The 19784-nt window shown below is 36.7% G+C and overlaps 2 protein-coding genes across 5 annotated transcripts in view; one reads left to right on the top strand and one right to left on the bottom strand.

Annotated features, from left to right (window-relative positions):
- The first annotated feature begins 709 nt into the window (after positions 1–709).
- Positions 710–2593, top strand: LOC149718199 (zinc transporter Slc39a7-like). The gene is made up of 3 exons (XM_089871346.1): positions 710–1747; positions 1811–2016; positions 2099–2593. The coding sequence occupies exons 1-3, from the start codon at positions 790–792 to the stop codon at positions 2342–2344; spliced, it is 1410 nt and encodes a 469-aa protein (XP_089727472.1). The 5' UTR covers positions 710–789; the 3' UTR covers positions 2345–2593.
- A 13-nt stretch (positions 2594–2606) lies between these two features.
- LOC149718198 (ER degradation-enhancing alpha-mannosidase-like protein 3) overlaps positions 2607–19784 on the bottom strand; it is a 32542-nt gene continuing 15364 nt past the window's right edge. Inside the window, exons 3-18 of one of the 4 annotated variants that reach the window (XM_089871161.1) lie at positions 10766–10866; positions 8969–9008; positions 8787–8899; positions 8554–8707; positions 8251–8485; positions 7815–8122; positions 7668–7751; positions 7474–7598; positions 7235–7394; positions 7017–7165; positions 6823–6952; positions 6666–6753; positions 6455–6564; positions 6249–6368; positions 5367–5592; positions 2607–5298 (exon numbers count right to left, since the gene is read on the bottom strand). In XM_089871161.1, the coding sequence (XP_089727287.1) occupies positions 4568–5298; positions 5367–5592; positions 6249–6368; positions 6455–6564; positions 6666–6753; positions 6823–6952; positions 7017–7165; positions 7235–7394; positions 7474–7598; positions 7668–7751; positions 7815–8122; positions 8251–8485; positions 8554–8707; positions 8787–8899; positions 8969–9008; positions 10766–10866 (2874 nt within the window). In that variant the 3' untranslated portion in view covers positions 2607–4567. The remainder of the gene's footprint in view (positions 5299–5366; positions 5593–6248; positions 6369–6454; positions 6565–6665; positions 6754–6822; positions 6953–7016; positions 7166–7234; positions 7395–7473; positions 7599–7667; positions 7752–7814; positions 8123–8250; positions 8486–8553; positions 8708–8786; positions 8900–8968; positions 9009–10765; positions 10867–19784) is intronic. The other 3 variants (XM_089871162.1, XM_089871163.1, XM_089871177.1) reach the window with 3 other exon arrangements.

The following is a 19784-nucleotide window of genomic DNA, read 5'->3' as shown; positions in this document are numbered from 1 at the left end:
TAAGTCGAGTAAAAAGAGTCATCGGTCTCGGTCATTACTAAATAAAAACCAATCAGATTCAGCCGTAAACGAAATGAGAGCTACAAAAATCCCGTAATATACCTGCAGTCATAAGTTTATAAGATATGTTCCATAAGTGTGTCACTCGTTAATGAGAGCTTGTCATGAAGTGACGTAGGTGAAACTTCATAGATTCTTGTAAAGCGACGCGTAGTGAGGCCTTGTCAAAGGCTTAGTACAGACTAAAGAGGAGGATGGACTGCAAAACCGAGTGTAGTCAATTCTCACGTCGTTCTTGAACTAGCTCTCATTAAGCCTCTAACATTACGAAGTATGGGTAGTGACATACTTATGGAACATATCTTATCATGAATTTATTTATTAATAAATAAATCCATGATCTTATAAACTTATGCTGCAGTGCAATAAAAAATCCTGGATCTTCTATTCCAGTATTATTTTCCCTGTTTATTGATCCCTCATACATACGGGAGAAATAGCCAATCGTCAAGCGACCAGGGTCGATTATATATTTCCAGAAAGAACTTGACAGAAATTCTGACTTTTTCAACCGATATTTAAGCAGCTTCTTACTGAGACACTTCAGAATTTTCAGAATGCTACTTCTTATTTTGTTTTTAGCCATATTTGCACTTATTTCCAGCCTAGCTTAGAATCTCAGACCACAGCCGACTCGATCACGCTTTGACTGAAAAACGTGATGGAGTGGGTTGTGCTTTGACACGGCGAGTTTACGCTACGTAGCCTACGGTACATCGGACGACGGTGATGCGTTGGTTTACGAACATGGGTTCGCGGTGTCCGCGAAAATCGCCAAAAATTAGTTTTGTTTTGTATTTAAGTTGCGGATTTTTAATTTATCTGGTCAATTGCCATGGACATAGCCATGAAGAAGTCTTAGATAATAATCCATCATTCAAGTACTCAAGGCAAGCCAATGTTGATGCTGCTAAGCAAGCTGCTCACCAGCATGGTGATGGTGGTCATCATGGGCATAGCCACGATCACGGGCACAGCCACGATCACGGGCATAGCCATGACCACGGGCACAGCCACGATCATGGGCACAGCCACGATCATGGGCACAGCCATGACCACGGGCACAGCCATGACCACGGGCACAGCCACGACCATCTTGGGCATAGCCATGACCGTGGACACAGTGTTCCCAAAACGAGCACACACACTAAACAATCCTCGTCAAAGCCTCCTCCTCCCGTTTCGAAACCTTCCGTCTGGTTAGAGGCAATTACTTCCACCATTTTAATCAGCGCCGCCCCATTCTTAATCCTTTTTTTCGTGCCTTTAAACAACCGCGAGGAGCAAGAACCCCTTCTGAAAGTCTTACTTAGTTTCGCGTCAGGAGGTTTATTAGGCGACGCCTTCCTTCACCTAATACCTCACGCTTTAGTACCTCATTCTCACCACGGAGATGAGAGTCATAGTCATAGTCATTCTCATTCCGCTGGCCATTCTCACGAAGGACACGGACACGATTTAGGAGTCGGGTTATGGGTCTTGGCCGGTATCGTCGTATTTTTAATGGTCGAGAAGTTTGTTAGGATAGTTAAGGGTGGACACGGACATAGTCACGCAGCCCATAAACCACCACCTGTAGAGAAACCCAAAGTTAGCGATAAAGTAATTAAAGAAAAGAATAGTGATAATGAAAGTGATTGGGAAATTGAACGAGAAGCGACGAACGTCGCTGATAGTAAAGAGCCTGGTAACTTTACTATTTAATTATCATTAATCATGGGGATTAATTTAAAAAGTAATATTTAATTAGGTTTTGAAGATATTAAAGTCGCTGGTTATTTAAATTTGGCTGCCGATTTTACTCATAACTTCACCGATGGTCTCGCTATCGGAGCGTCTTTTCTAGCTGGGAAAAGTATAGGGATTGTAACGACAGTTACGATATTACTACACGAAGTTCCTCACGAAATTGGGGATTTCGCTATTCTAGTGCAATCTGGTTGTACAAAGAAAAAGGTACAATACTTCAAAGGCAAACGTTTCGACAAACTTAAAACTTTCGCTAACGTTCGATAATGTTTTTCGTTAAATCTTCTAGGCGATGATGTTGCAATTATTAACGGCTGTAGGAGCTTTATCAGGAACTGTAGTTAGTCTTCTAGCTGAAGGGAATACATCCAATTCCTGGGTTTTACCATTTACAGCCGGTGGTTTTATTTATATCGCTACGGTCTCGGTCATTCCCGAACTTTTAGAGGATACTAATTTCTGGCAATCTATTAAAGAAGTTATAGCGTTACTTGTTGGAATTTTATTAATGGTTGCGATCGTCTTCTTTGAATAAAAAATAAATGAATAATTGATTAATTATTTTGTTTAAAAATATTTTAACACTTACGATAAACAAACGAACGAACACTTGGGAATTATTGTATTGTAAATTGATTAAAACGATGTTGCATTTTTTAATTTTTTTTTTTCTGGGATTGGGATTAAACATTAAATGTATTTTTCAAACAAAAGAAAAGATGAAAAATAAATCGTTGTCGATTAAAAAAAACTTTAATTAATTAAAAAAACTGTTTAGACTAAATGATTTCCGTCTCTTGTGTCTCGGCGTCGACTTTTGTTTATTTATTAAAAATTAAATATTTACACAGGAAGTTTATTAATTTCATTTTTTTAAACTATTAAAGGCAAACATTATTTAATTTACTTTCACGGTGTTTTTGTCTGTTTTATTTTTTTTTTATTTTATTTGTTTTTAAATCATTTCACTTCGAAAAAAAAAAATGGTGTTAGCGAGCAAAGTGCATGCATCACCATGTTTAAGGAAGGCATAGAAACAACTGCGAAGGAACGAACGAATTAGATTGTTTGTTTTTATGACTTTCTCTGGCATTAACTTTGAATTCGTTTTTCAAAGATAGGAATAAAAAAAAACCAACTTTTAATTTGTAACCACGTACGTATTAAAATAAGTTATATAACCCTATAATACACCTCATAAGTACGGGTCCTGTCATAAGGGCCCTCCATGCGAGACGCAGAATAAGAACGTAGCGCCATCTTTGTTCATCTGTTTCTCCTCCATATTAGAATAGAATAGAGATTTTATTTACTTAAGTCGAAAAGAGCTAAATGAGGGTTAACTTAAAACCGTAAGTGTGGCTGCGAGAATAAAAATAGGGACTTGGCAGTACTACGTACGTCATGCAACGTCACGCTATCTTCCACTAGCGCTAAAAAACATATCAGGATTAAGGGCTTAAATAGCTTTAATTCTGTAAAAAATATTATAATGGCGCTGGGGGTGGAGCTAAGCTCGAATTACCAAGTCCCTAGGCTATAGTGCGAAAATTTCTCACCCGCTCGAGTTTTACGGCATCTACATGCGCTGAAGATAACAGTAGGCGATAATAATTTGTGTTTTAAACCAATAAGTCGTCAGAACTCAGAAGAAGTCGCGCCCCTCTTCACGAACGATAGACGCGTAGCCAATATTCTTTCGACCCGTACTTATATAGAGTATTATAGGGTTATGATATCAGAGAGATAAAGAACATCCCAGCTTTGTACCAAGCGCTGACTTAAATATTTCATTTAGAAATAATTTTAATTAGTAGTAAATTAATAGGCCTTTAAATTAGAATATGTCTCATCAAAGCCGTGAATTTATTTCATTTTCCCATGACACAATCAATTAATTGTTGTTAGGAGATCAGAATTAAAGCACCGGTCCGTAAAATGGCTGCTATAGTTTTATAGTTCGTTAGTAATGACGGGAAAACGAAATAAATTCAGGGATAATTAATTAAACGCGTTAAAAATTAGTTAGCATCACGATTCAATTTCAAATAATTTATTTAATTTGAAGATCAGATATAGTCAGTCACTTTTAATGGCAGGTCGATTTATATTTTTTTGAAATTAATTAAATTGCTATAATAATGGAATCCTCGCTCGTTAATTCGTCTCTCTACGAGACTTTTTTGATGAAAATTTATTTGAAATTTTCCTTTTCGAAAAGAAATTAAAATATTGCTGTTAAATTAGCCAGGCTTATTCCTGATCAGCGCCACCTACCCATAGCGGCGACTTTGACAACTACTGTAATCGGCAAGCCAACCAACCAGATGTTGCTAAAATGTGGTGACGTCATTTTTGGTAAGACCCCGACTCCCCGAAAGTGCCCGTCAGTGACGTCACCAGATTTTAGCGACATCCGATTGGCTTGCCGATTACAGTAGTTCTCAAAGTCGCCGCTATGGGTAGGTGGCGCTAATTCGGTTTTTAAAAAAACAAAACCTATTAAATTAATTAATTAATTAATTAATTAAGAAACAAACCAACATTAAATTTGTTCTTAAATAAAGTTACTTTAAAAACAAAACCCATACAGGTCGTCAATTGTTTTTAAGTTTTAATTAATTTCCCTTCCCCCTATAATTAACTCGTTAACTCGATCACTGACTGAATATATTAATTAATTAATTAACGTATCTCTCGCTCTCTCTCTTTCTCGTTAGTGGTTCCTTAATTCCCTCAAATTAGGGGGGTAAATTCATCATAAATTTCCCCTTGTCGATGATCGAGGAGGAGGAGGAGTTCTATAAGGTCTTGCGCACCATCGATTACGATTGCCGCTATTAATAATAAAGTCACGGAAGGCGGCTCGATTAATATGGGGGTTTGCGCATGAACCCGTTCTGGAATCGAGCATAATGCGTAAAGAACGGATGGCACCGTTCGTATCCGAACGCAGCTTGGAAGAAGAAACCGTCGTATGAGAGTGTTTAGTTTGATATTTAACGAGTTCCGTTAATTTTGCCATGAGCACTTGGAAATCTTGATCCAATTCGAGTAATTGTTCTTTACCCAAGATTTTTTCCATCACGCGATGGAGTTTACCTTTCATTAAAGTTTTAGCGGGCGCGATACCATCTTTATCAGTGTTCGGAAGCCCTTTATTACGACCGTTATCGGTACTCGATGTCTGCACATCGTCTTCTTGAAGTTCTCGCGTTAACGTTAAAAGTTGATCCAAATCAAATTTGATCTTTTTAAGATTTTTAAGTCGGTTTATTAATTGAAGGACTCGTTTTTCCGACTCGGATTCGGATTCGGAATCAGTCGGTTTAACTTCCGGTGGTTGCGTTGAAGTTGAAGTAGGAGTAGGGACTTCCTTTTCCTCCGATATTTTCGTCTCCGAATTACCGCTTAAATTGGAAATGTTTTCCGCCTCGATTCCTTCGATTTCTTCGACGTGAGCTTCGCCTCTTTCAACCTTTTTCTCGCCTTTATTACGAAAATAATTATTTATTGAGGGTTTAACGAGTGATTGGTTATTTTACTTAATTACTTACCGTTTAGGGCGTTACTTTCAGCTAGACCAATTATAAGTCGAGGGAATTCTTTGATGGCGTTGAGAAGAATGGAACCTTCAACTGAGAATAGGAAAACGACGGGGATTGTGATGTCATCTTTACCGTCACCCGACATGGCAAACATAGACGAGTGTTGACAACTCGAACCAGGATTGTTGTCTAAGACTATACCGGCTATGCCACCCGCTTTCTGAATTCTTCTAGCCTAAATTAACACGGAATTAAATGTGGATTAACACTAATTTTCTTAAAAGTATTAATAATGAACGCCAATTAAAACAAATTTCCTTAAAAGCATCAATAATAAACGCTAATTTCCTTGAAAAACAATAAAATTAGTAACGAATTGAAACCAATTTCCTTGAAAAACAATAAAATTAGTAACGAATTGAAACCAATTTCCTTGAAAAACAATAAAATTAGTAACGAATTGAAACCAATTTCCTTGAAAAACAATAAACTTGACCGCGTAATGAAACCAATTTCCTTGAAAAACAATAAATTTGACCGCGTATTGAAACATGCAATTTCCTTGAAAAACAATAAATTTGACCGCGTATTGAAACATGCAATTTCCTTGAAAACATTAAATTTGACCGCGTATTGAAACAAATTTCCTTAAAAACAATCAATTTGACGGCGTATTGAAACCAATTTCCTTGAAAAACAATAAATTTGACCGCATATTGAAACCAATTTCCTTAAAAACAGTAAATTTGACCGCGTATTGAAACCAATTTCCTTAAAAAACAATAAATTTGACCGCGTATTGAAACAATTTCCTTGAAAAACATTAAACTTAATCGCGAATTGAAACTAATTTCCCCAAAAACCATTAGTTAAATAATAAACAGTACTTACTTTTTCAACAAACATACAATCTCCTCTTTCGACCACAACAATCTTTCCACTCATATCACCGCTATTCTGAAGATCAGCGCAAGCTCTTAAAGGTTTAGCCACGACGACTGAAGACTGAACCTGAATTAATTAAACAATTACTTCCTTTTAAAAAAAGGAGAAAGAAACACTTAATTAATTTAACACGTAATTAAACACTTAATTACCGGGGCTTTTGACTTTAATTCCATTCCAAATTGAGCGGGACCGGCGTTTAGAACCATTCTAGTATTTGTAGTTGGAAGCGTAAAATAAACCGCCTGAAGCCTTTGATCTACTAAGAAAAAATAATTAGCGAATACAAAAACGGCGCTTAAAATAAGTTAAATTAAATTTAATTAACATTAACATTAAAAGATAAAGTTAAATTTTAGTTACCGATACCTTGTTGAGCTTGCGTCTTTGAAAGTTCAATCATTTCCTGCATGAAAAGAACTCCTTCCTCCGCGTCTTCCGTAGTTTCCGCCTAATTAATGTTAAAATGATTAATTAAACATGAATAATTAAGGTTAATTAAATATTATTAATTACTTACGTGAGCGGTATTATGCACTAATTGTATTCGCCCATCAGCCAACATCACAACGTTTATTCCCATTTTCTGAATTAATTTTAAATGATCTTGATTGCTAGCTTGAAATTCCGTTGCGTGAATACGACGACTTCTATCATGGAATTAATTTATAAAATTAAAATTAACCGCCTTTGGCATCAGGAAAAAGTACTTACGGTGTTCTTGAAGTTGGACAAACACCTTCAACGAGATTCTTCAAAGGTTGCCTAACAGATTGAGCAAAGTTTGGACCTTCCGGAAATAGAAAGTGATTGTTTGGGCAACTGTGAGTGAAATCTTCGTCGTATAATGTGTCGAAAGGTGACTAAAGTGAGTGTCCAACAAAAGGTCATTAGTAATGTTGTTAATCGTAAGAATATAATTAATAACTTACATTAATGTTGGTAAGATTTGTTAATCGCGCCAAACTCAACGGCAACAAATGAGCTTCCGTTGTAAAAACAAAATCATCTACGTCAAATATTAAATCTTCCTTATCAGCGAAAAGTAAATATAAATATTTAAAAGTCTCCGCCAATACGAAAGAATCCATTCTAAATTTATTGAATTAAATTAATCTTGATTAAGATTTCCTTCAATTTAAAATTAATTTCATTTAATTATATTAATTACCTATCTTCGTGACTCCCAGTTCTAACATCCTTAACTGCGGCAAATCCGCAAGGAACTCGGGCGTATTGCTGCAAACTCTCCATGACTTTAACACCCACTTCCAAATAGTAAGGATCACTCGTAGCCTAATTAAGTTTAATTTTTAATTAACAGTAATAAAAAAACCAGATTAAACTAAATTTAATTAAAAGTACCTTATATAAAAAGTAGGTACTCTCTAAAAACTCGGGTCTGAGCGGATGTTGACCCCAATGAACTTGGAAATCGGTTGTAAAAGCCTTTTAAAAACGTAACCATAACTTAATAAATTAAAATTAACTATTTCAATTCAAGTGTTATACTTCGGGTAAGAAGTTATGCCTTTGCATAACTTGATATAGCATTTCGTGTGTTTCAATCGCGGGTTTAATATCGCCTTTCAAGACTTGTAACCCGGGCCAAAACGCCAATAAAGAATCCATGAAATTTTTAGAATTCGTATGCGGTCGATGCATATGAACATCGACTAAAAGCGGTCCTTGACTAATATATTTCATAACCGCGCTATAATGTTTATTAAATCTGTCCAAATAAATATCATCGCCTAAAAGAATGTAGGCTTTCAGGCAATATTCGTAATACGAATCTATTCCAGCACCAACACCGCTGTCTGTAATACGACAAAAAGTAAAAATTTCGCGTGAACAACCAGCCAGCCGGCCGGAATACGTCGCGGCAATACTTTTGCTCGCCACCTTAGCCGGCGCAAAAGTAAAAAAACGTAAAAATGGACCCTACCTCTTCGGACCCAATCTCCATTATGAATATTCAAAACGGTCCCCATTAAATCACTCGTTCTGTGTCTTTGTTGCCATAAATAATCCATGGCGGACCGGGCCTTTTCTTCAAAAATGGTTTCACCAGTTAACCTGCTAAGCGCGGCCATTTCTAGGATCATGGTACCAGCGCAAGCCGTACAAGTTTCCCTAACTACCCCCAATTTTGGTGATTTTAGACCATGCATTAAATTGATCTAAATGAGGCGATCAATTAGAGATTTATTTTTAGAAAATAGGCTTAAGAGAATTAGTCTTAACTAACCCGGGGATGAGGCACTCCGGTCGTTGAATTAAAGGCGGGTAATAAACGGTAACCCAAGTCTTTGGCTTTCGATAATAGCTCACCTCGATACCAGAGCATTCGGTTTAAACGCTCTTGAAGATACGAAGCCATAATATGACCACTTAGTAACCCCCTTTAATTCCAATTTTATTTCGTTAGAATTTGTAATTATATAATTTGCATAAAATTAATTTATTTTTGTTTCATTTTACCCGAGGACACGAATGTTAGTTTCAAAAACGGATACAACAACGTCGTTATCGAAAGAGACATCTTTTATAATTAAGCGAGTTGCTCTTTCAAATTCTTTTAAATCTCCTATTATCTGATATATTACATTTCACTTAATTATTTGATCAAAGATAATATTTTAATTGTTACTCTTTAAACTCACCACTAGCGTATCCAGAGTATCAATTAATGTTAAGGAAAAACTAAAGAGAAATGTGAAGAAAATAGATCAGATACAATGAAATATGTAGGCCAAAGTAGGCTTAGGTTTTTTTTAACCAAGGCTTAACAATTATTCAAAACTCAAATACGTAGGCCAAAATAGGCTTAACAAAAATGTGACGAAATCGAGTTAATACTCCATCTTATTCCCGATGCGTGCGCCAAGGCTTACCACGCCATTTTAAGTGACAAATCTGGGTCAAAATGATGGGTCGTCTGCTTCCAAGCATCATTTTGAACGCATTCGTCAGTTTAAAAAGGTGCGATAAGCCTTGGCGCATACATCTAGATTGACATGTAGGGAAGTAATACAATAAAGCTCAAGATTTCGACTACGTTTGGAGAAAATGAAATATGTAGGCCATACCTAGTTGACTTAACAAGATTACGTAGGATTCACTGAAAATCGAATCCAATAAATAGGCAGAAATAGGCTTAACAGATACGAAACGTCAGAGTATATCATTGGCCAATAGGGGAGTAATATAAGTTCATTAGGTCAAATTAGGCTTAATATTATCTTCTCCGAAGTGTAAAAGACTCGCTTTTCGTTCAATAAATTTAAATAAGGTTAAAAGGCGTTTTAACGGCCCAATAAACATCATTCTAAATCACTAGGCCTGGGGCGAACACTTCTCTCCAACAAGGAAACCAAAACCCAATCAATTTCCCCGTTTACGCGTAATCACAGCGCGAGCCCGTTTCCTTCGTAAATGGCATCCAATCAGAGGAAATACCGATCTCACATAAAGACGGACCACCAAAAATATATATAAGTTCATAAGATATGTTCCATAAGTATGACAATACCTATACTTCGTAATGCTACTGAGAGACTTATAGCTCGAGCTAGTTCGAGAATTGAAGTCCTACACTCGGTGGTTAATTTTGCAGGACTTTCTTCCTATTAAGTATGCATTACTAAGCCTTTGACAGCGCCTCACTTCATGACAAGCTCTCAGTAACCAATGACAAACTTACGGGACATATCTTATGAACTTACCAGTTAAACCGTTTGATAACCGAAATCCTACATAGTACAGAAAAATCACATTAACGAACGAGCAAGCGAGATATTACGGTTGAAAAGATACCACCAAAAAGGGGGAGGGATCTATTTCGTACTAGCTCTTATTTCCAGCCTTTTTGCCTTTTGGCGGGAATCCTGTTTCTCATAAGCTGGTTGGGACCTAGGGGTAAATTTAGGCCTTGGTCTAGCGCGCCATTCTGATAAAATAACGTCTTCCTTAATCTTATTACCACCGAGTCATATATTAATATTAATTCTTCTAGGCGCATAGCGCTTCAAAAACAAGACTCCATTACTGTAAAGATGACACGCGAGACAACGAGAGATAATTCGGTACCGAATTAAAGTGTATGGGGTTGACGCTAATTCTGATGGAAGGAAAAACATTTTCGTAAGCCTCTTAATTCGGTTCCGGAAAAGGGGTGGGTGAATAGTTTTGGCTGATTTTAGAGGAGCGAAAACCCGCGAAAGATGATGATGATGAGAAGAAGATTTTGAGGGGAGACGTGGTTGTTGGTTTTCCTTCTTCGCTAGTTTCCTTGGGAATCGTTCCCGTCTTCCTTAAACGCTTAATTGATAAGGAAAGATGATAGAGCCAACCCAAGAGCCCGGCGCGAAGGGAGTTACACTATCGTTTGTTCCTTTCCTCAAGATATGTGTGCGCGGAGGAAAATGAAAAAGATTTTCTATTCTCAAAGCTTGACTTACTTTCCAAGACTATCGTCAACATCGCCTCTGGAAGGTTCCGTATCTCTATATCGTCCTTTACAACTCAGGGGCATTAATTCGTCCGCCGGATAAGCGTGAAGCTAAAATAACAACAAAAACAAGAATTTTATTATAAATATGTTAAATTTGTTATTTTAAGGAAACAGGCAAATGTAAGCACGCCTCTACACGTTCTACCAATCCAGAACCATCTCTAGTTCTTGAATTAAGATAGGTACGCTCTATTTTAATTTAAGTTTTGGTATATTTAAGTTTTAATAGTTTTAAAAATATTAGGCCTAACAATTTCCTCAAATATTAGGCTTAACAATTTCCTTAAATATTAGGCTTAATAATTTCCTTAAATATTAGGCTTAACAATTTCCTTAAATATTAGGCTTAACAATTTCTTTAAATATTAGGCTTAACAATTTCTTTAAATATTAGGCTTAACAATTTCTTTAAATATTAGGCTTAACAATTTCTTTAAATATTAGGCTTAACAATTTCTTTAAATATTAGGCTTAACAATTTCTTTAAATATTAGGCTTAACAATTTCTTTAAATATTAGACTTAACAATTTCTTTAAGAAAGTGGGAAAAATGTACTATCATAATTTAGGAAGTGCAAACAGGGAGTAAATAGATCTAGAGCAGGAAGAAACATTTATCCGGAAGAAAAAAAACCCAGAGGATATTCTACAAAAAATGTGCTAGGCTGCTTGATTGTGCTAGGCTGCTTGATTGTTCCAGGGCTAACGTTTTCAATTTTTTCCTCTCTCTCTCGGACTTATATTATTGGAGAAGAAGCTGAGATAGAGGGAGAAAAAGAAGGGGGTGATCTTAGTAGCGCGAAAGGAAAAAGTCACTTCTTGGAGTTAGAACAGTTTCCGCTAGAAATGAACTCTATCTCTTACTGGTAGAGATCTTAAAGCAAATAGAGGGGAAAGGCTTATCTTTGGGCCTCCCCGCCGCCTCCCCTTCTCTATATTGATTCTATATAGCGTTACTAAGAGAGAGTATAAGAAAAAAAATCAGAACATAACGCCGAATAAAAAAGAACGATGCAGTCAGTATATGGCCGGAGCACTTTGGCTATAACGGGATAATGGAGGCTTTTAGCTTTTAGTCGCATTGAAGAATGCCCATGGGATGAACTTTAGGCTATAAAGCCCAGATTCTTTACACGAAGGGAAAACGTCAGCTACAAGTACTTCCAACCGTTACTATTTCCTTCTTGGACCGGCCTTTCCTCAACACATAACCCTCCACACTCGTCATAGAATTTCAAGACGAACCAGTGATAAGTTTCCCTTTAACCGAAGTTGACAGATATTGGGATTTTAATCGAATAATTCAACTTAATTTCAGACAATTCAACTCTTTCAAATGAAAACTTTAACCTCTTTAAGATAATCCAACTCTTCGCATTGATAACTCGAACCCCTTTTAGACAATCCAACTTTTCGAATTGAAAACTTGAACCCCTTTTCAAAATAATAACTTCAAACTCCAATCTCTTTTAAACAATCCAACTTTTTGCGTGAAAAGGTTAAGCCTTAACCAAAACCGTGAACGGACAAGCAAATAATATGGTTCCTCGAAAAGCACGGGCTTACACTTCTCTTCAAATTTAAAATGACCACTGGCTAGGCATTAAATATGAAACAAGGTGAAGGGGGTAGGAGTGTGATACAGGAGCAGAAGGGGTTCTAGCCCATTTGAACCAGGATCTAAAAACTTTGACACGATGTTGAAAGGTGACACGTGGATGGTTTGGTTGGTAGCCTAAGTCTTAATACAGTCTCGCTGAGACGTTGCCTGTTCACCAGCAGCTGTTCCCGAGAAATAAGTCCCCGAGAAAGATTAGCCGACGACGAGGACGACAAACCGTGTAACGACCTTTACTTCACCCTCTTTCAAGTCCTATCCAATCTCTGTCCTTCTGTCCCTTTTCAAGACAGGCAAGCAGAGTGTAGTAGACCATATAAGATCTCGCGGCCTTCCCACCGACCCGCGACCTGACAACTCTTTGTCTCCTCTAATAAAACAAGAATCTCCGGATTTTTCCAAAAAAGAAATAAAGTAAATCTTGTCGCCCCAATCCAACACCTTTAGTAAGGAGTTCAATTCAGTTCTGATTAGTTTACGTCTGTTTACCCGGATACTCGCTGCCTTTTCTTGATTTTGTTAAATAAACTATTCCAGATTAGGTCTACTACTAGGCCTTGGATATTAGTTAATTTAGTTTATTTTTGATAATTAATAATAATTATTTTGCTCGGAATTACTAATATTTGTTAAAAAAGAATATTTTAAAAGCCTTTTATTTAGCATTTAAAATGATGTTAATCGTGTTTTAAGCACCTTAAATATTTTTAAATAACAAAACTATCGTAAAGGGGAAGCCACAATTCAGGGGCAAACCTCTAATGTATTTTCCCATAGCCCCTGTAGAACTGCTTCACACGTTATACACCTGTTTAATACGACACAACCAAGCCATGAGGGGAAGCGAAATTAAGGGGCAAACCAGTAATGTATTTTCTCATAGCCCCTGTAGAACTGTTTCACCCGCTGCACTCCGACGTTCAGGGAGAAGACAGCGTACAGGCGTAGAAAAAAATATCCCAAAAACCTAACGATAATTAAACAAAGGAACCTTCTAGCTTCAGGATAGTATTTCAATTGAAATTCCTAACAATAGATAAAACATCCTGGACACTTGAAGGATCTTTTGAACTATTCGATTCGAACGCTCTAACTAAAAAAAAAGAAAAGAAAAGGAATTTGCCGCAATCCTTTAGGAACTGATAGATACCAAGGAACCCAACGAACCACGAATGGTCCTGTCTTCCTGGTACTTGAAAGAGGAGCGGACAAAAGCATTTTCCAATACTTTCCGGAGTACCCAATAGGTCTTTTTAAAAGGTGGAAAAACGTCGGTCAATTTTAGTTCTTGGACGTTTTAAAGAGTAAAGAAAAATTGGGAAAAACGGGCCTTGGTCGCCGCCGCCAACTATCCTATGGGAATCTTCGATAAAAGATGGGGTTTGGCACGAGACTGAGCGAGAGAGATTGAACTTTTTGAACTATTCCAAGCGTCTCCGTCCCCAGTTTTTACGACAATGGGACACGCGATAGATATCAAAAATGTGAACTGTAATTTCGTCAAATACAGCGGTAAAATTGGAAATAAACTCAATTTGTTTCAACCCTTCATGCAGACGAATGTCTACTGTTTTCGCTAAGCCTAATCTTTCAAATTGGGGGTTTAGGGACATATTTCTGATATCCATATATATATCTAAGAATAAGGTGCAAGAAAGAAATTTTGGGAGAAAAGAAAGCCCGAAGGAGACGAACGCGATAAGAAAAAAAAAATGAAACGGAAAATGATTCGAACGAGATATTTGATTTTTTTACTCTTTCTACCACAAAAACTTTTTGGGTGGTTCCTAGGGTCTTTTGAGACTCTGGGTTGAATTTTCGAACGTCAGATTGAAGGAAAATAAGTTCTGCCTATTCTTATTCCTGTCTGACGTAAAATAGACATAAGAGATCTAAGTTTGAAAGTTAGGCTTAAGGCACTGAAGGACCCGTCTCATGGTTTGAAATTACGCTTAATGTACTGAAGGCTTAGGTTTGAAAATTAGGCTTACGAGACTGAAGGCCCTAGGTTTGAAAATTAGGCTTAAGAGACTGAAGGCCCTAGGTTTGAAAATTAGGCTTAAGAGACTGAAGGCCCTAGGTTTGTAAATTAGGCTTAAGACACGGAAGGCCTAGGTTTGAAAATTAGGCTTAACGCACTGAAGGCCTAGGTTTGAAAATTAGGCTTAACGCACTGAAGGCTTAGGTTTGAAAACTAGGCTTAACGCACTGAAGGCTTAGGTTTGAAAACTAGGCTTAAGACACTGAAGGCCATGGGTTTGAAATTTAAGTTTAAGACATTAAATCCTATTGTTGAAAATTAGGCTTAAGACATTAAAATCCTATTGGTGAGAATAAGGCTTAAGACATTAAAACCCTATTGTTGAAAATTAGGATTAAGATATTAAATTCCTATTGCTGAAAATAAGGCTTAAGACAATAAAATCATATCGCTGAAAAAAAGGCTTAAGTCATTAGCCCGAACAAATTTGGAAACCCACAAACAGTTACTATTTATTTTTAAACCAATTTCTCCTTTGATGCCCGTTTACCGCAGTTAATAAAAAATCCATTAAGATAAAGTCCCAAAGTGCATTTTTATAATGTCATAAACTTAAATATATAAACCTAACCGTAAGCCTTGGCAAAAAGCAATTAACGTTTTTATATTAAGCTAATAGTATGAAAAGCTAAGTTCTTTAAGGTTTTGGCTAATAACTACGAAATGAAGGGGGAACGGAGCGCGGCTATTTTTTATTGTTGTAAAAGAAAAATGATCCCCCCGATAACTTAAAGGGGTGCAGCCCCTTTGGGAAAATAAAAGAAAATCGTTTTCCTGACTTTAAAGATATCTCGAAAATAGGAGACGTGAGCGTTTAAAAACAGGAGGGGGGTTGGTGATTTTGATCCCCCCATAACCCGCACAAAGCCACGTCATTAACTAGTGTTTAGGCATGGACTTTATAATTATAAAGAGGACCGGTAAAGAAGACTTTCTTTTTAGCTTGTGATATCAGTGAGCTTCTGTTATTACATATTTTTGTAAACTGACAAAGAAACTAATCTCCCAGTTTTCCCGTCCCCTTAGGGGTTTACAAGGTCCATGTTTTAGGAGGTCTAGGAAGTAGCAAAGATGAAATTGAAAAAGTACAATCGAAAGAACGACCAAACTTGGAATTAGGAAAGAGAAAAAAAAATTCTCTATGGAAACGCTTTCCAACAGTATAAAAAAATATTTTGCCATTTAAGGCGAAGGATATAGTTACTTGCAAGCGCGAGGAAAGTTGAGGCGGATGTAGGGGTAATGTTATATCCCATAAGAAAGAAAGTAGTACTAATAAAGTACACTTGTCTTCGAGTATAGCGAGTTTGGATGTCATTACTAGTAGATAAGGAGTTTTTTTTTCTTTCTTTTTAAACCTTGTAGTGTAAGAAAAACCTTAAGCCGGAGTCAAACATTTCATATTTTGTGTGGAGAGAATTAGTGTTATCTTTGGATATTTTGCTTAATTACTCGAGCACTTATTTTTGGGAACCCCAAGAATTAGGTATCGTTGGAAAGGCGAGAAGTGGGGCTATGACATACTCAAAGGTTTTAACCGTATCTCTAATAGAAGCAGAGTTATCACACTCCAAAGTGGAGACTGACTGGGTTATAAGGTTTTGGGATGTAGGCCTAGAATATGTGGCAACGGCTTTACTAGGAAGAGATGGAGCAGGCAAAACTCAAATGGTTTTTTAAAGACAAAAAGAAAACAAAGAGAACCTGCAGAGAATTTTCATTTTTTTTTTGCAAGGAGGGTCAGTTTTTTATTTTTTTTACAATTTTTTTTTTAAGTATGCTTATGATTTTGGCCTTCTATGTCCGTCCGAGACCTTTACATTGGAATTAGAATTTAAAATTTCTTCAAAAATGAAAGGAGATTGGCATTAGGCTTAACAATAGCAATTGTTTGAATAATTAGGCTTAACGATAGCCGTAACCTTTCCCTCGCTTCTAGTTTGTTTCGAATCCAAAGAATCTGAAATTCAAAATTAACTTAAGCCTAACTGCTTATTAAATTGACTTAATTGTAACACGAAGTTCGACATTAATTTTAGATTTAACAAAATGAATGAAAAACTCTAAAGAAAATATTGGCAGAATTAGGCTTAACAACTACCTTAATTGCAAGTTTTTTTTCTTTCTGCCTTCAACAATACTAAGCCTAATTTAATATTAATTAGAAACAGAGCTAATTAAAGTCTAATCAATGACAAATTAACTACGTCAACATCCCCCAAACACTTCAGAATAAAAATAAACCTAACAATAGACCCAATTTTCTTTTAAGCGGATTGTTATGGCAAAGGCTTAAGTGAGAGAAAAAAAACCGTTTATCCACCTTCAACTTATATTAAGGCTTTTCAATTTAAAGATTTTGGTTGCGAGAAATTTGGTATCTCGTTTAGGAAATAAAAAATAGAGAAATAGGAAGTCTTTAGAAAAACTAAAGAGAGAGAAAAAAAAGAAAGAGAGAGATGAAATAAAATCGTTTCCGGAAAACCCCGATACGCCATTGAGCGTTAAGAATCGCTTAATACGTTAGATGATTTCGTTTTTAACCCCTTCCCCCTAGCTTCCTCTCTCTCTCTCACTCGCTCTCCTCTTCCATCAGTCCAACGACGCGTCATTGTTCCTCTCTCGGGGGTTCAGTTTTCGTGACGGGACGATTTACAGCCCCGGAACAAAGCTACCAACGTCGGATGATCCCCAAGGAAGCTCAAGATGAAGGAAGATGCGAAAACGGAGAAAAGCCTTAGAGAGAGAGGGAGAGAACGACAAGACGCCAGGATGGAATCCCAAAAAAAGGGTCAGAGGGAGGAGCCAACGAGAGAAAGATGAACAAAAGGGGTTCCAGGGTGCGGGAGGGGTGAAAAACAGGGAGGAAGGAGCTAGGGGTTTTCTCCCCATCACCCTCAGGGGGTAAATGGGCAAGTGAAAACTAAAAAATTATTCCGAATCGACGCCAAATTTTATTCCGTATTCTATCCTGTTTTCTTAAAAAAAAAAATAAAAAATTCTTATTTTTTTTTTATTCAAAGGGATAGTATTACAGGGTTGACAAAGGTTTTGGGATTTTCATTTCAAAATTTGAAACTGTCTATTTCAGGTTTTTCCTGATCTTCTATAGCTATTTTAAATTTCACTTTCAACTTAACTTATGCTACAGGAAAATCACCTATTTCTAAAATTCTATAACTTTCAATTTCAGGTTTTTCCTGATCTTCTATAGCTATTTTAAATTTCACTTTCAACTTAACTTATGCTACAGGAAAATCACCTATTTCTAAAATTCTATAACTTTCAATTTCAAAAAAATAAACTATAACTTATTAACACCCTATTTCAAAACCCCTGACCTTTTAACACCCAATTTCAAAATCCCCTAACCTTTCTATCGCCCAATTTCAAATTCCCCTAACCTTTCTATCGCCCAATTTCAAATTCCCCTAACCTTTTTATCGCCCAATTTCAAATTCCCCTAACCTTTTTATCGCCCAATTTCAAATTCCCCTAACCTTTTTATCGCCCAATTTCAAATTCCCCTAACCTTTTTATCGCCCAATTTCAAATTCCCCTAACCTTTTTATCGCCCAATTTCAAATTCCCCCAACCTTTTTATCGCCCAATTTCAAATTCCCCCAACCTTTTTATCGCCCAATTTCAAATTCCCTAACCTTTTTACACCCAATTTCAAAATATTGCGTAAAAACAACCCTTTTAGTAGATACATTTTACCGTTGTTGTTATCATTTATGAATTGAGATTCCTTTAAAATAATAAAACAAACCCCTTTCATAAATCGGCCAAAAAAGGAGCCTTACACGCGCGACTTAAATGTCTGTCTTTATCTTCTCCTCACCTACATTAACCCTTCTTACCGGCCAAAATTTAAAATTCTATCTTCATCACGTGGTGAAACACGATTAAATCTAACGAACCTCCAATTTTCATTTAAATAGGTGCAGACGTTACCGAGAAAAACCAACCGCGTTTGAATGAAAAAGTCAAATACGATTTTTCTTCCAGGAATCCCTTTAAATAGTTTAAATTCGGGCTATTTGAAGAAAGAAAGAAATAAAGAATTCCGGGGATCTTCCCCATCTATCCCTCGATCGAAATATGAAAGTCTTTCCCCCTCCTTCCTTCCCCCCCCCCACAGCCACGGGCTCTTAAAGGAAAACTAATGGTAATGCGAACCGGGGGTCGGGGGGATGAAAAACTTTACGAAATGAAAGTTCAAACTTTGGCCCCCAAAAAAAGGGGAGGGGGAAGAAGGCCTTACTGGATTTGCACGGCGTGCGAGGGGATCTAAAGGCCATTTCAGACGACACAACTCTTTAACTTATTTAGATGAGTTAACTTGAGTTGAGTAACTTAGTTGGACCGTGTGAACACTGAATAGAAGTTGGATAACAAGTTGAACGACCAAACTAATAATTGACCACTGACCAATTATTGCGGACTCAAATTTTTGACCCATGCATCTAGTTGAGTCAAATGTTGTACGGTCTGAAAGGGCCTTTACCCTCCTGTGAACATTACGTTCCTTTTCCCCAATAATATCTATGCCTACAAACGGATTTGAATTGCGTATGAAGTTTTTCACTCACTGCCCGAATCAGTTTAAAGCGAGAATTCGCGCCTTTTTTAAAAGATTGGAAAAGTGGGTAGGAGAAGGATTTGATTTCTTTGTCCATATTGCAAAAATATACAGGGTGTTTTCTGATAAGTTTGCATGCATAAATTAATTAAGGAGTTGTGTTCTTTTGGGCGATCGATTCGATTTTGAGTCGAAAATGTAACTAACTTCTATTTCCATTTTGACCTACAAGGGTCAGTTTCAAATCGAGTTAAGATTGCATTCAGAGTATTTGGAGTATTTTAAGTATGACCCCATTTAATTTAATTAAGAAACTGAATCCCTAACTAAAACACTCAAATCGTAATTTCAAAGTACTCACTGCAATCATAATTTATGCTAATTTGGTAGCGTAGAAGTATTAAGCCCATGGACGGAGGTAATTTGAAAAATAAAAAAAAAGAATTAAATAAAATGATGGTTCCCGGAATGGAAATTCACGAATTTGACGGAAACCTTAGCAAACTGAAGGATTTCAACGCCTTTTTTTCCCAACCTAAGCCTAATATGTATTTTTAGGTTTTTTTTATGATCTATAAATTCAGCTGAGCTTCCAAAAATTTAATACGTGTGTAGACGGAGAAGCCCTCTCAAAGTGTCGCGCTCTGATCTGTCCTTGCTATTACGCTATAATAAATTTTTAGGCGACTAAAGTCAGAAGTAATTTGGACTACTTCCGGGAT

The sequence above is a fragment of the Phalangium opilio genome, unplaced genomic scaffold (assembly GCF_054372755.1).
Source record: "Phalangium opilio isolate 3A_F unplaced genomic scaffold, DU_Popi_V2 ptg000002l_1, whole genome shotgun sequence".
Classification (NCBI taxonomy): domain Eukaryota; kingdom Metazoa; phylum Arthropoda; class Arachnida; order Opiliones; family Phalangiidae; genus Phalangium; species Phalangium opilio.
Note: the sequence above shows the minus strand (reverse complement) of the source record. Positions and strands in the feature narration are given on the sequence as shown.

Bases quoted from the DNA above. Each gene is read 5' to 3' on its own strand.
- LOC149718199 (XM_089871346.1), top strand. From the start codon at position 790: ATGCGTTGGTTTACGAACATGGGTTCGCGGTGTCCGCGAAAATCGCCA. The intron at 1,748-1,810 runs GTAACTTTACTA...ATATTTAATTAG, and splicing joins CGCTGATAGTAAAGAGCCTG to GTTTTGAAGATATTAAAGTC. The intron at 2,017-2,098 runs GTACAATACTTC...TAAATCTTCTAG, and splicing joins CTGGTTGTACAAAGAAAAAG to GCGATGATGTTGCAATTATT.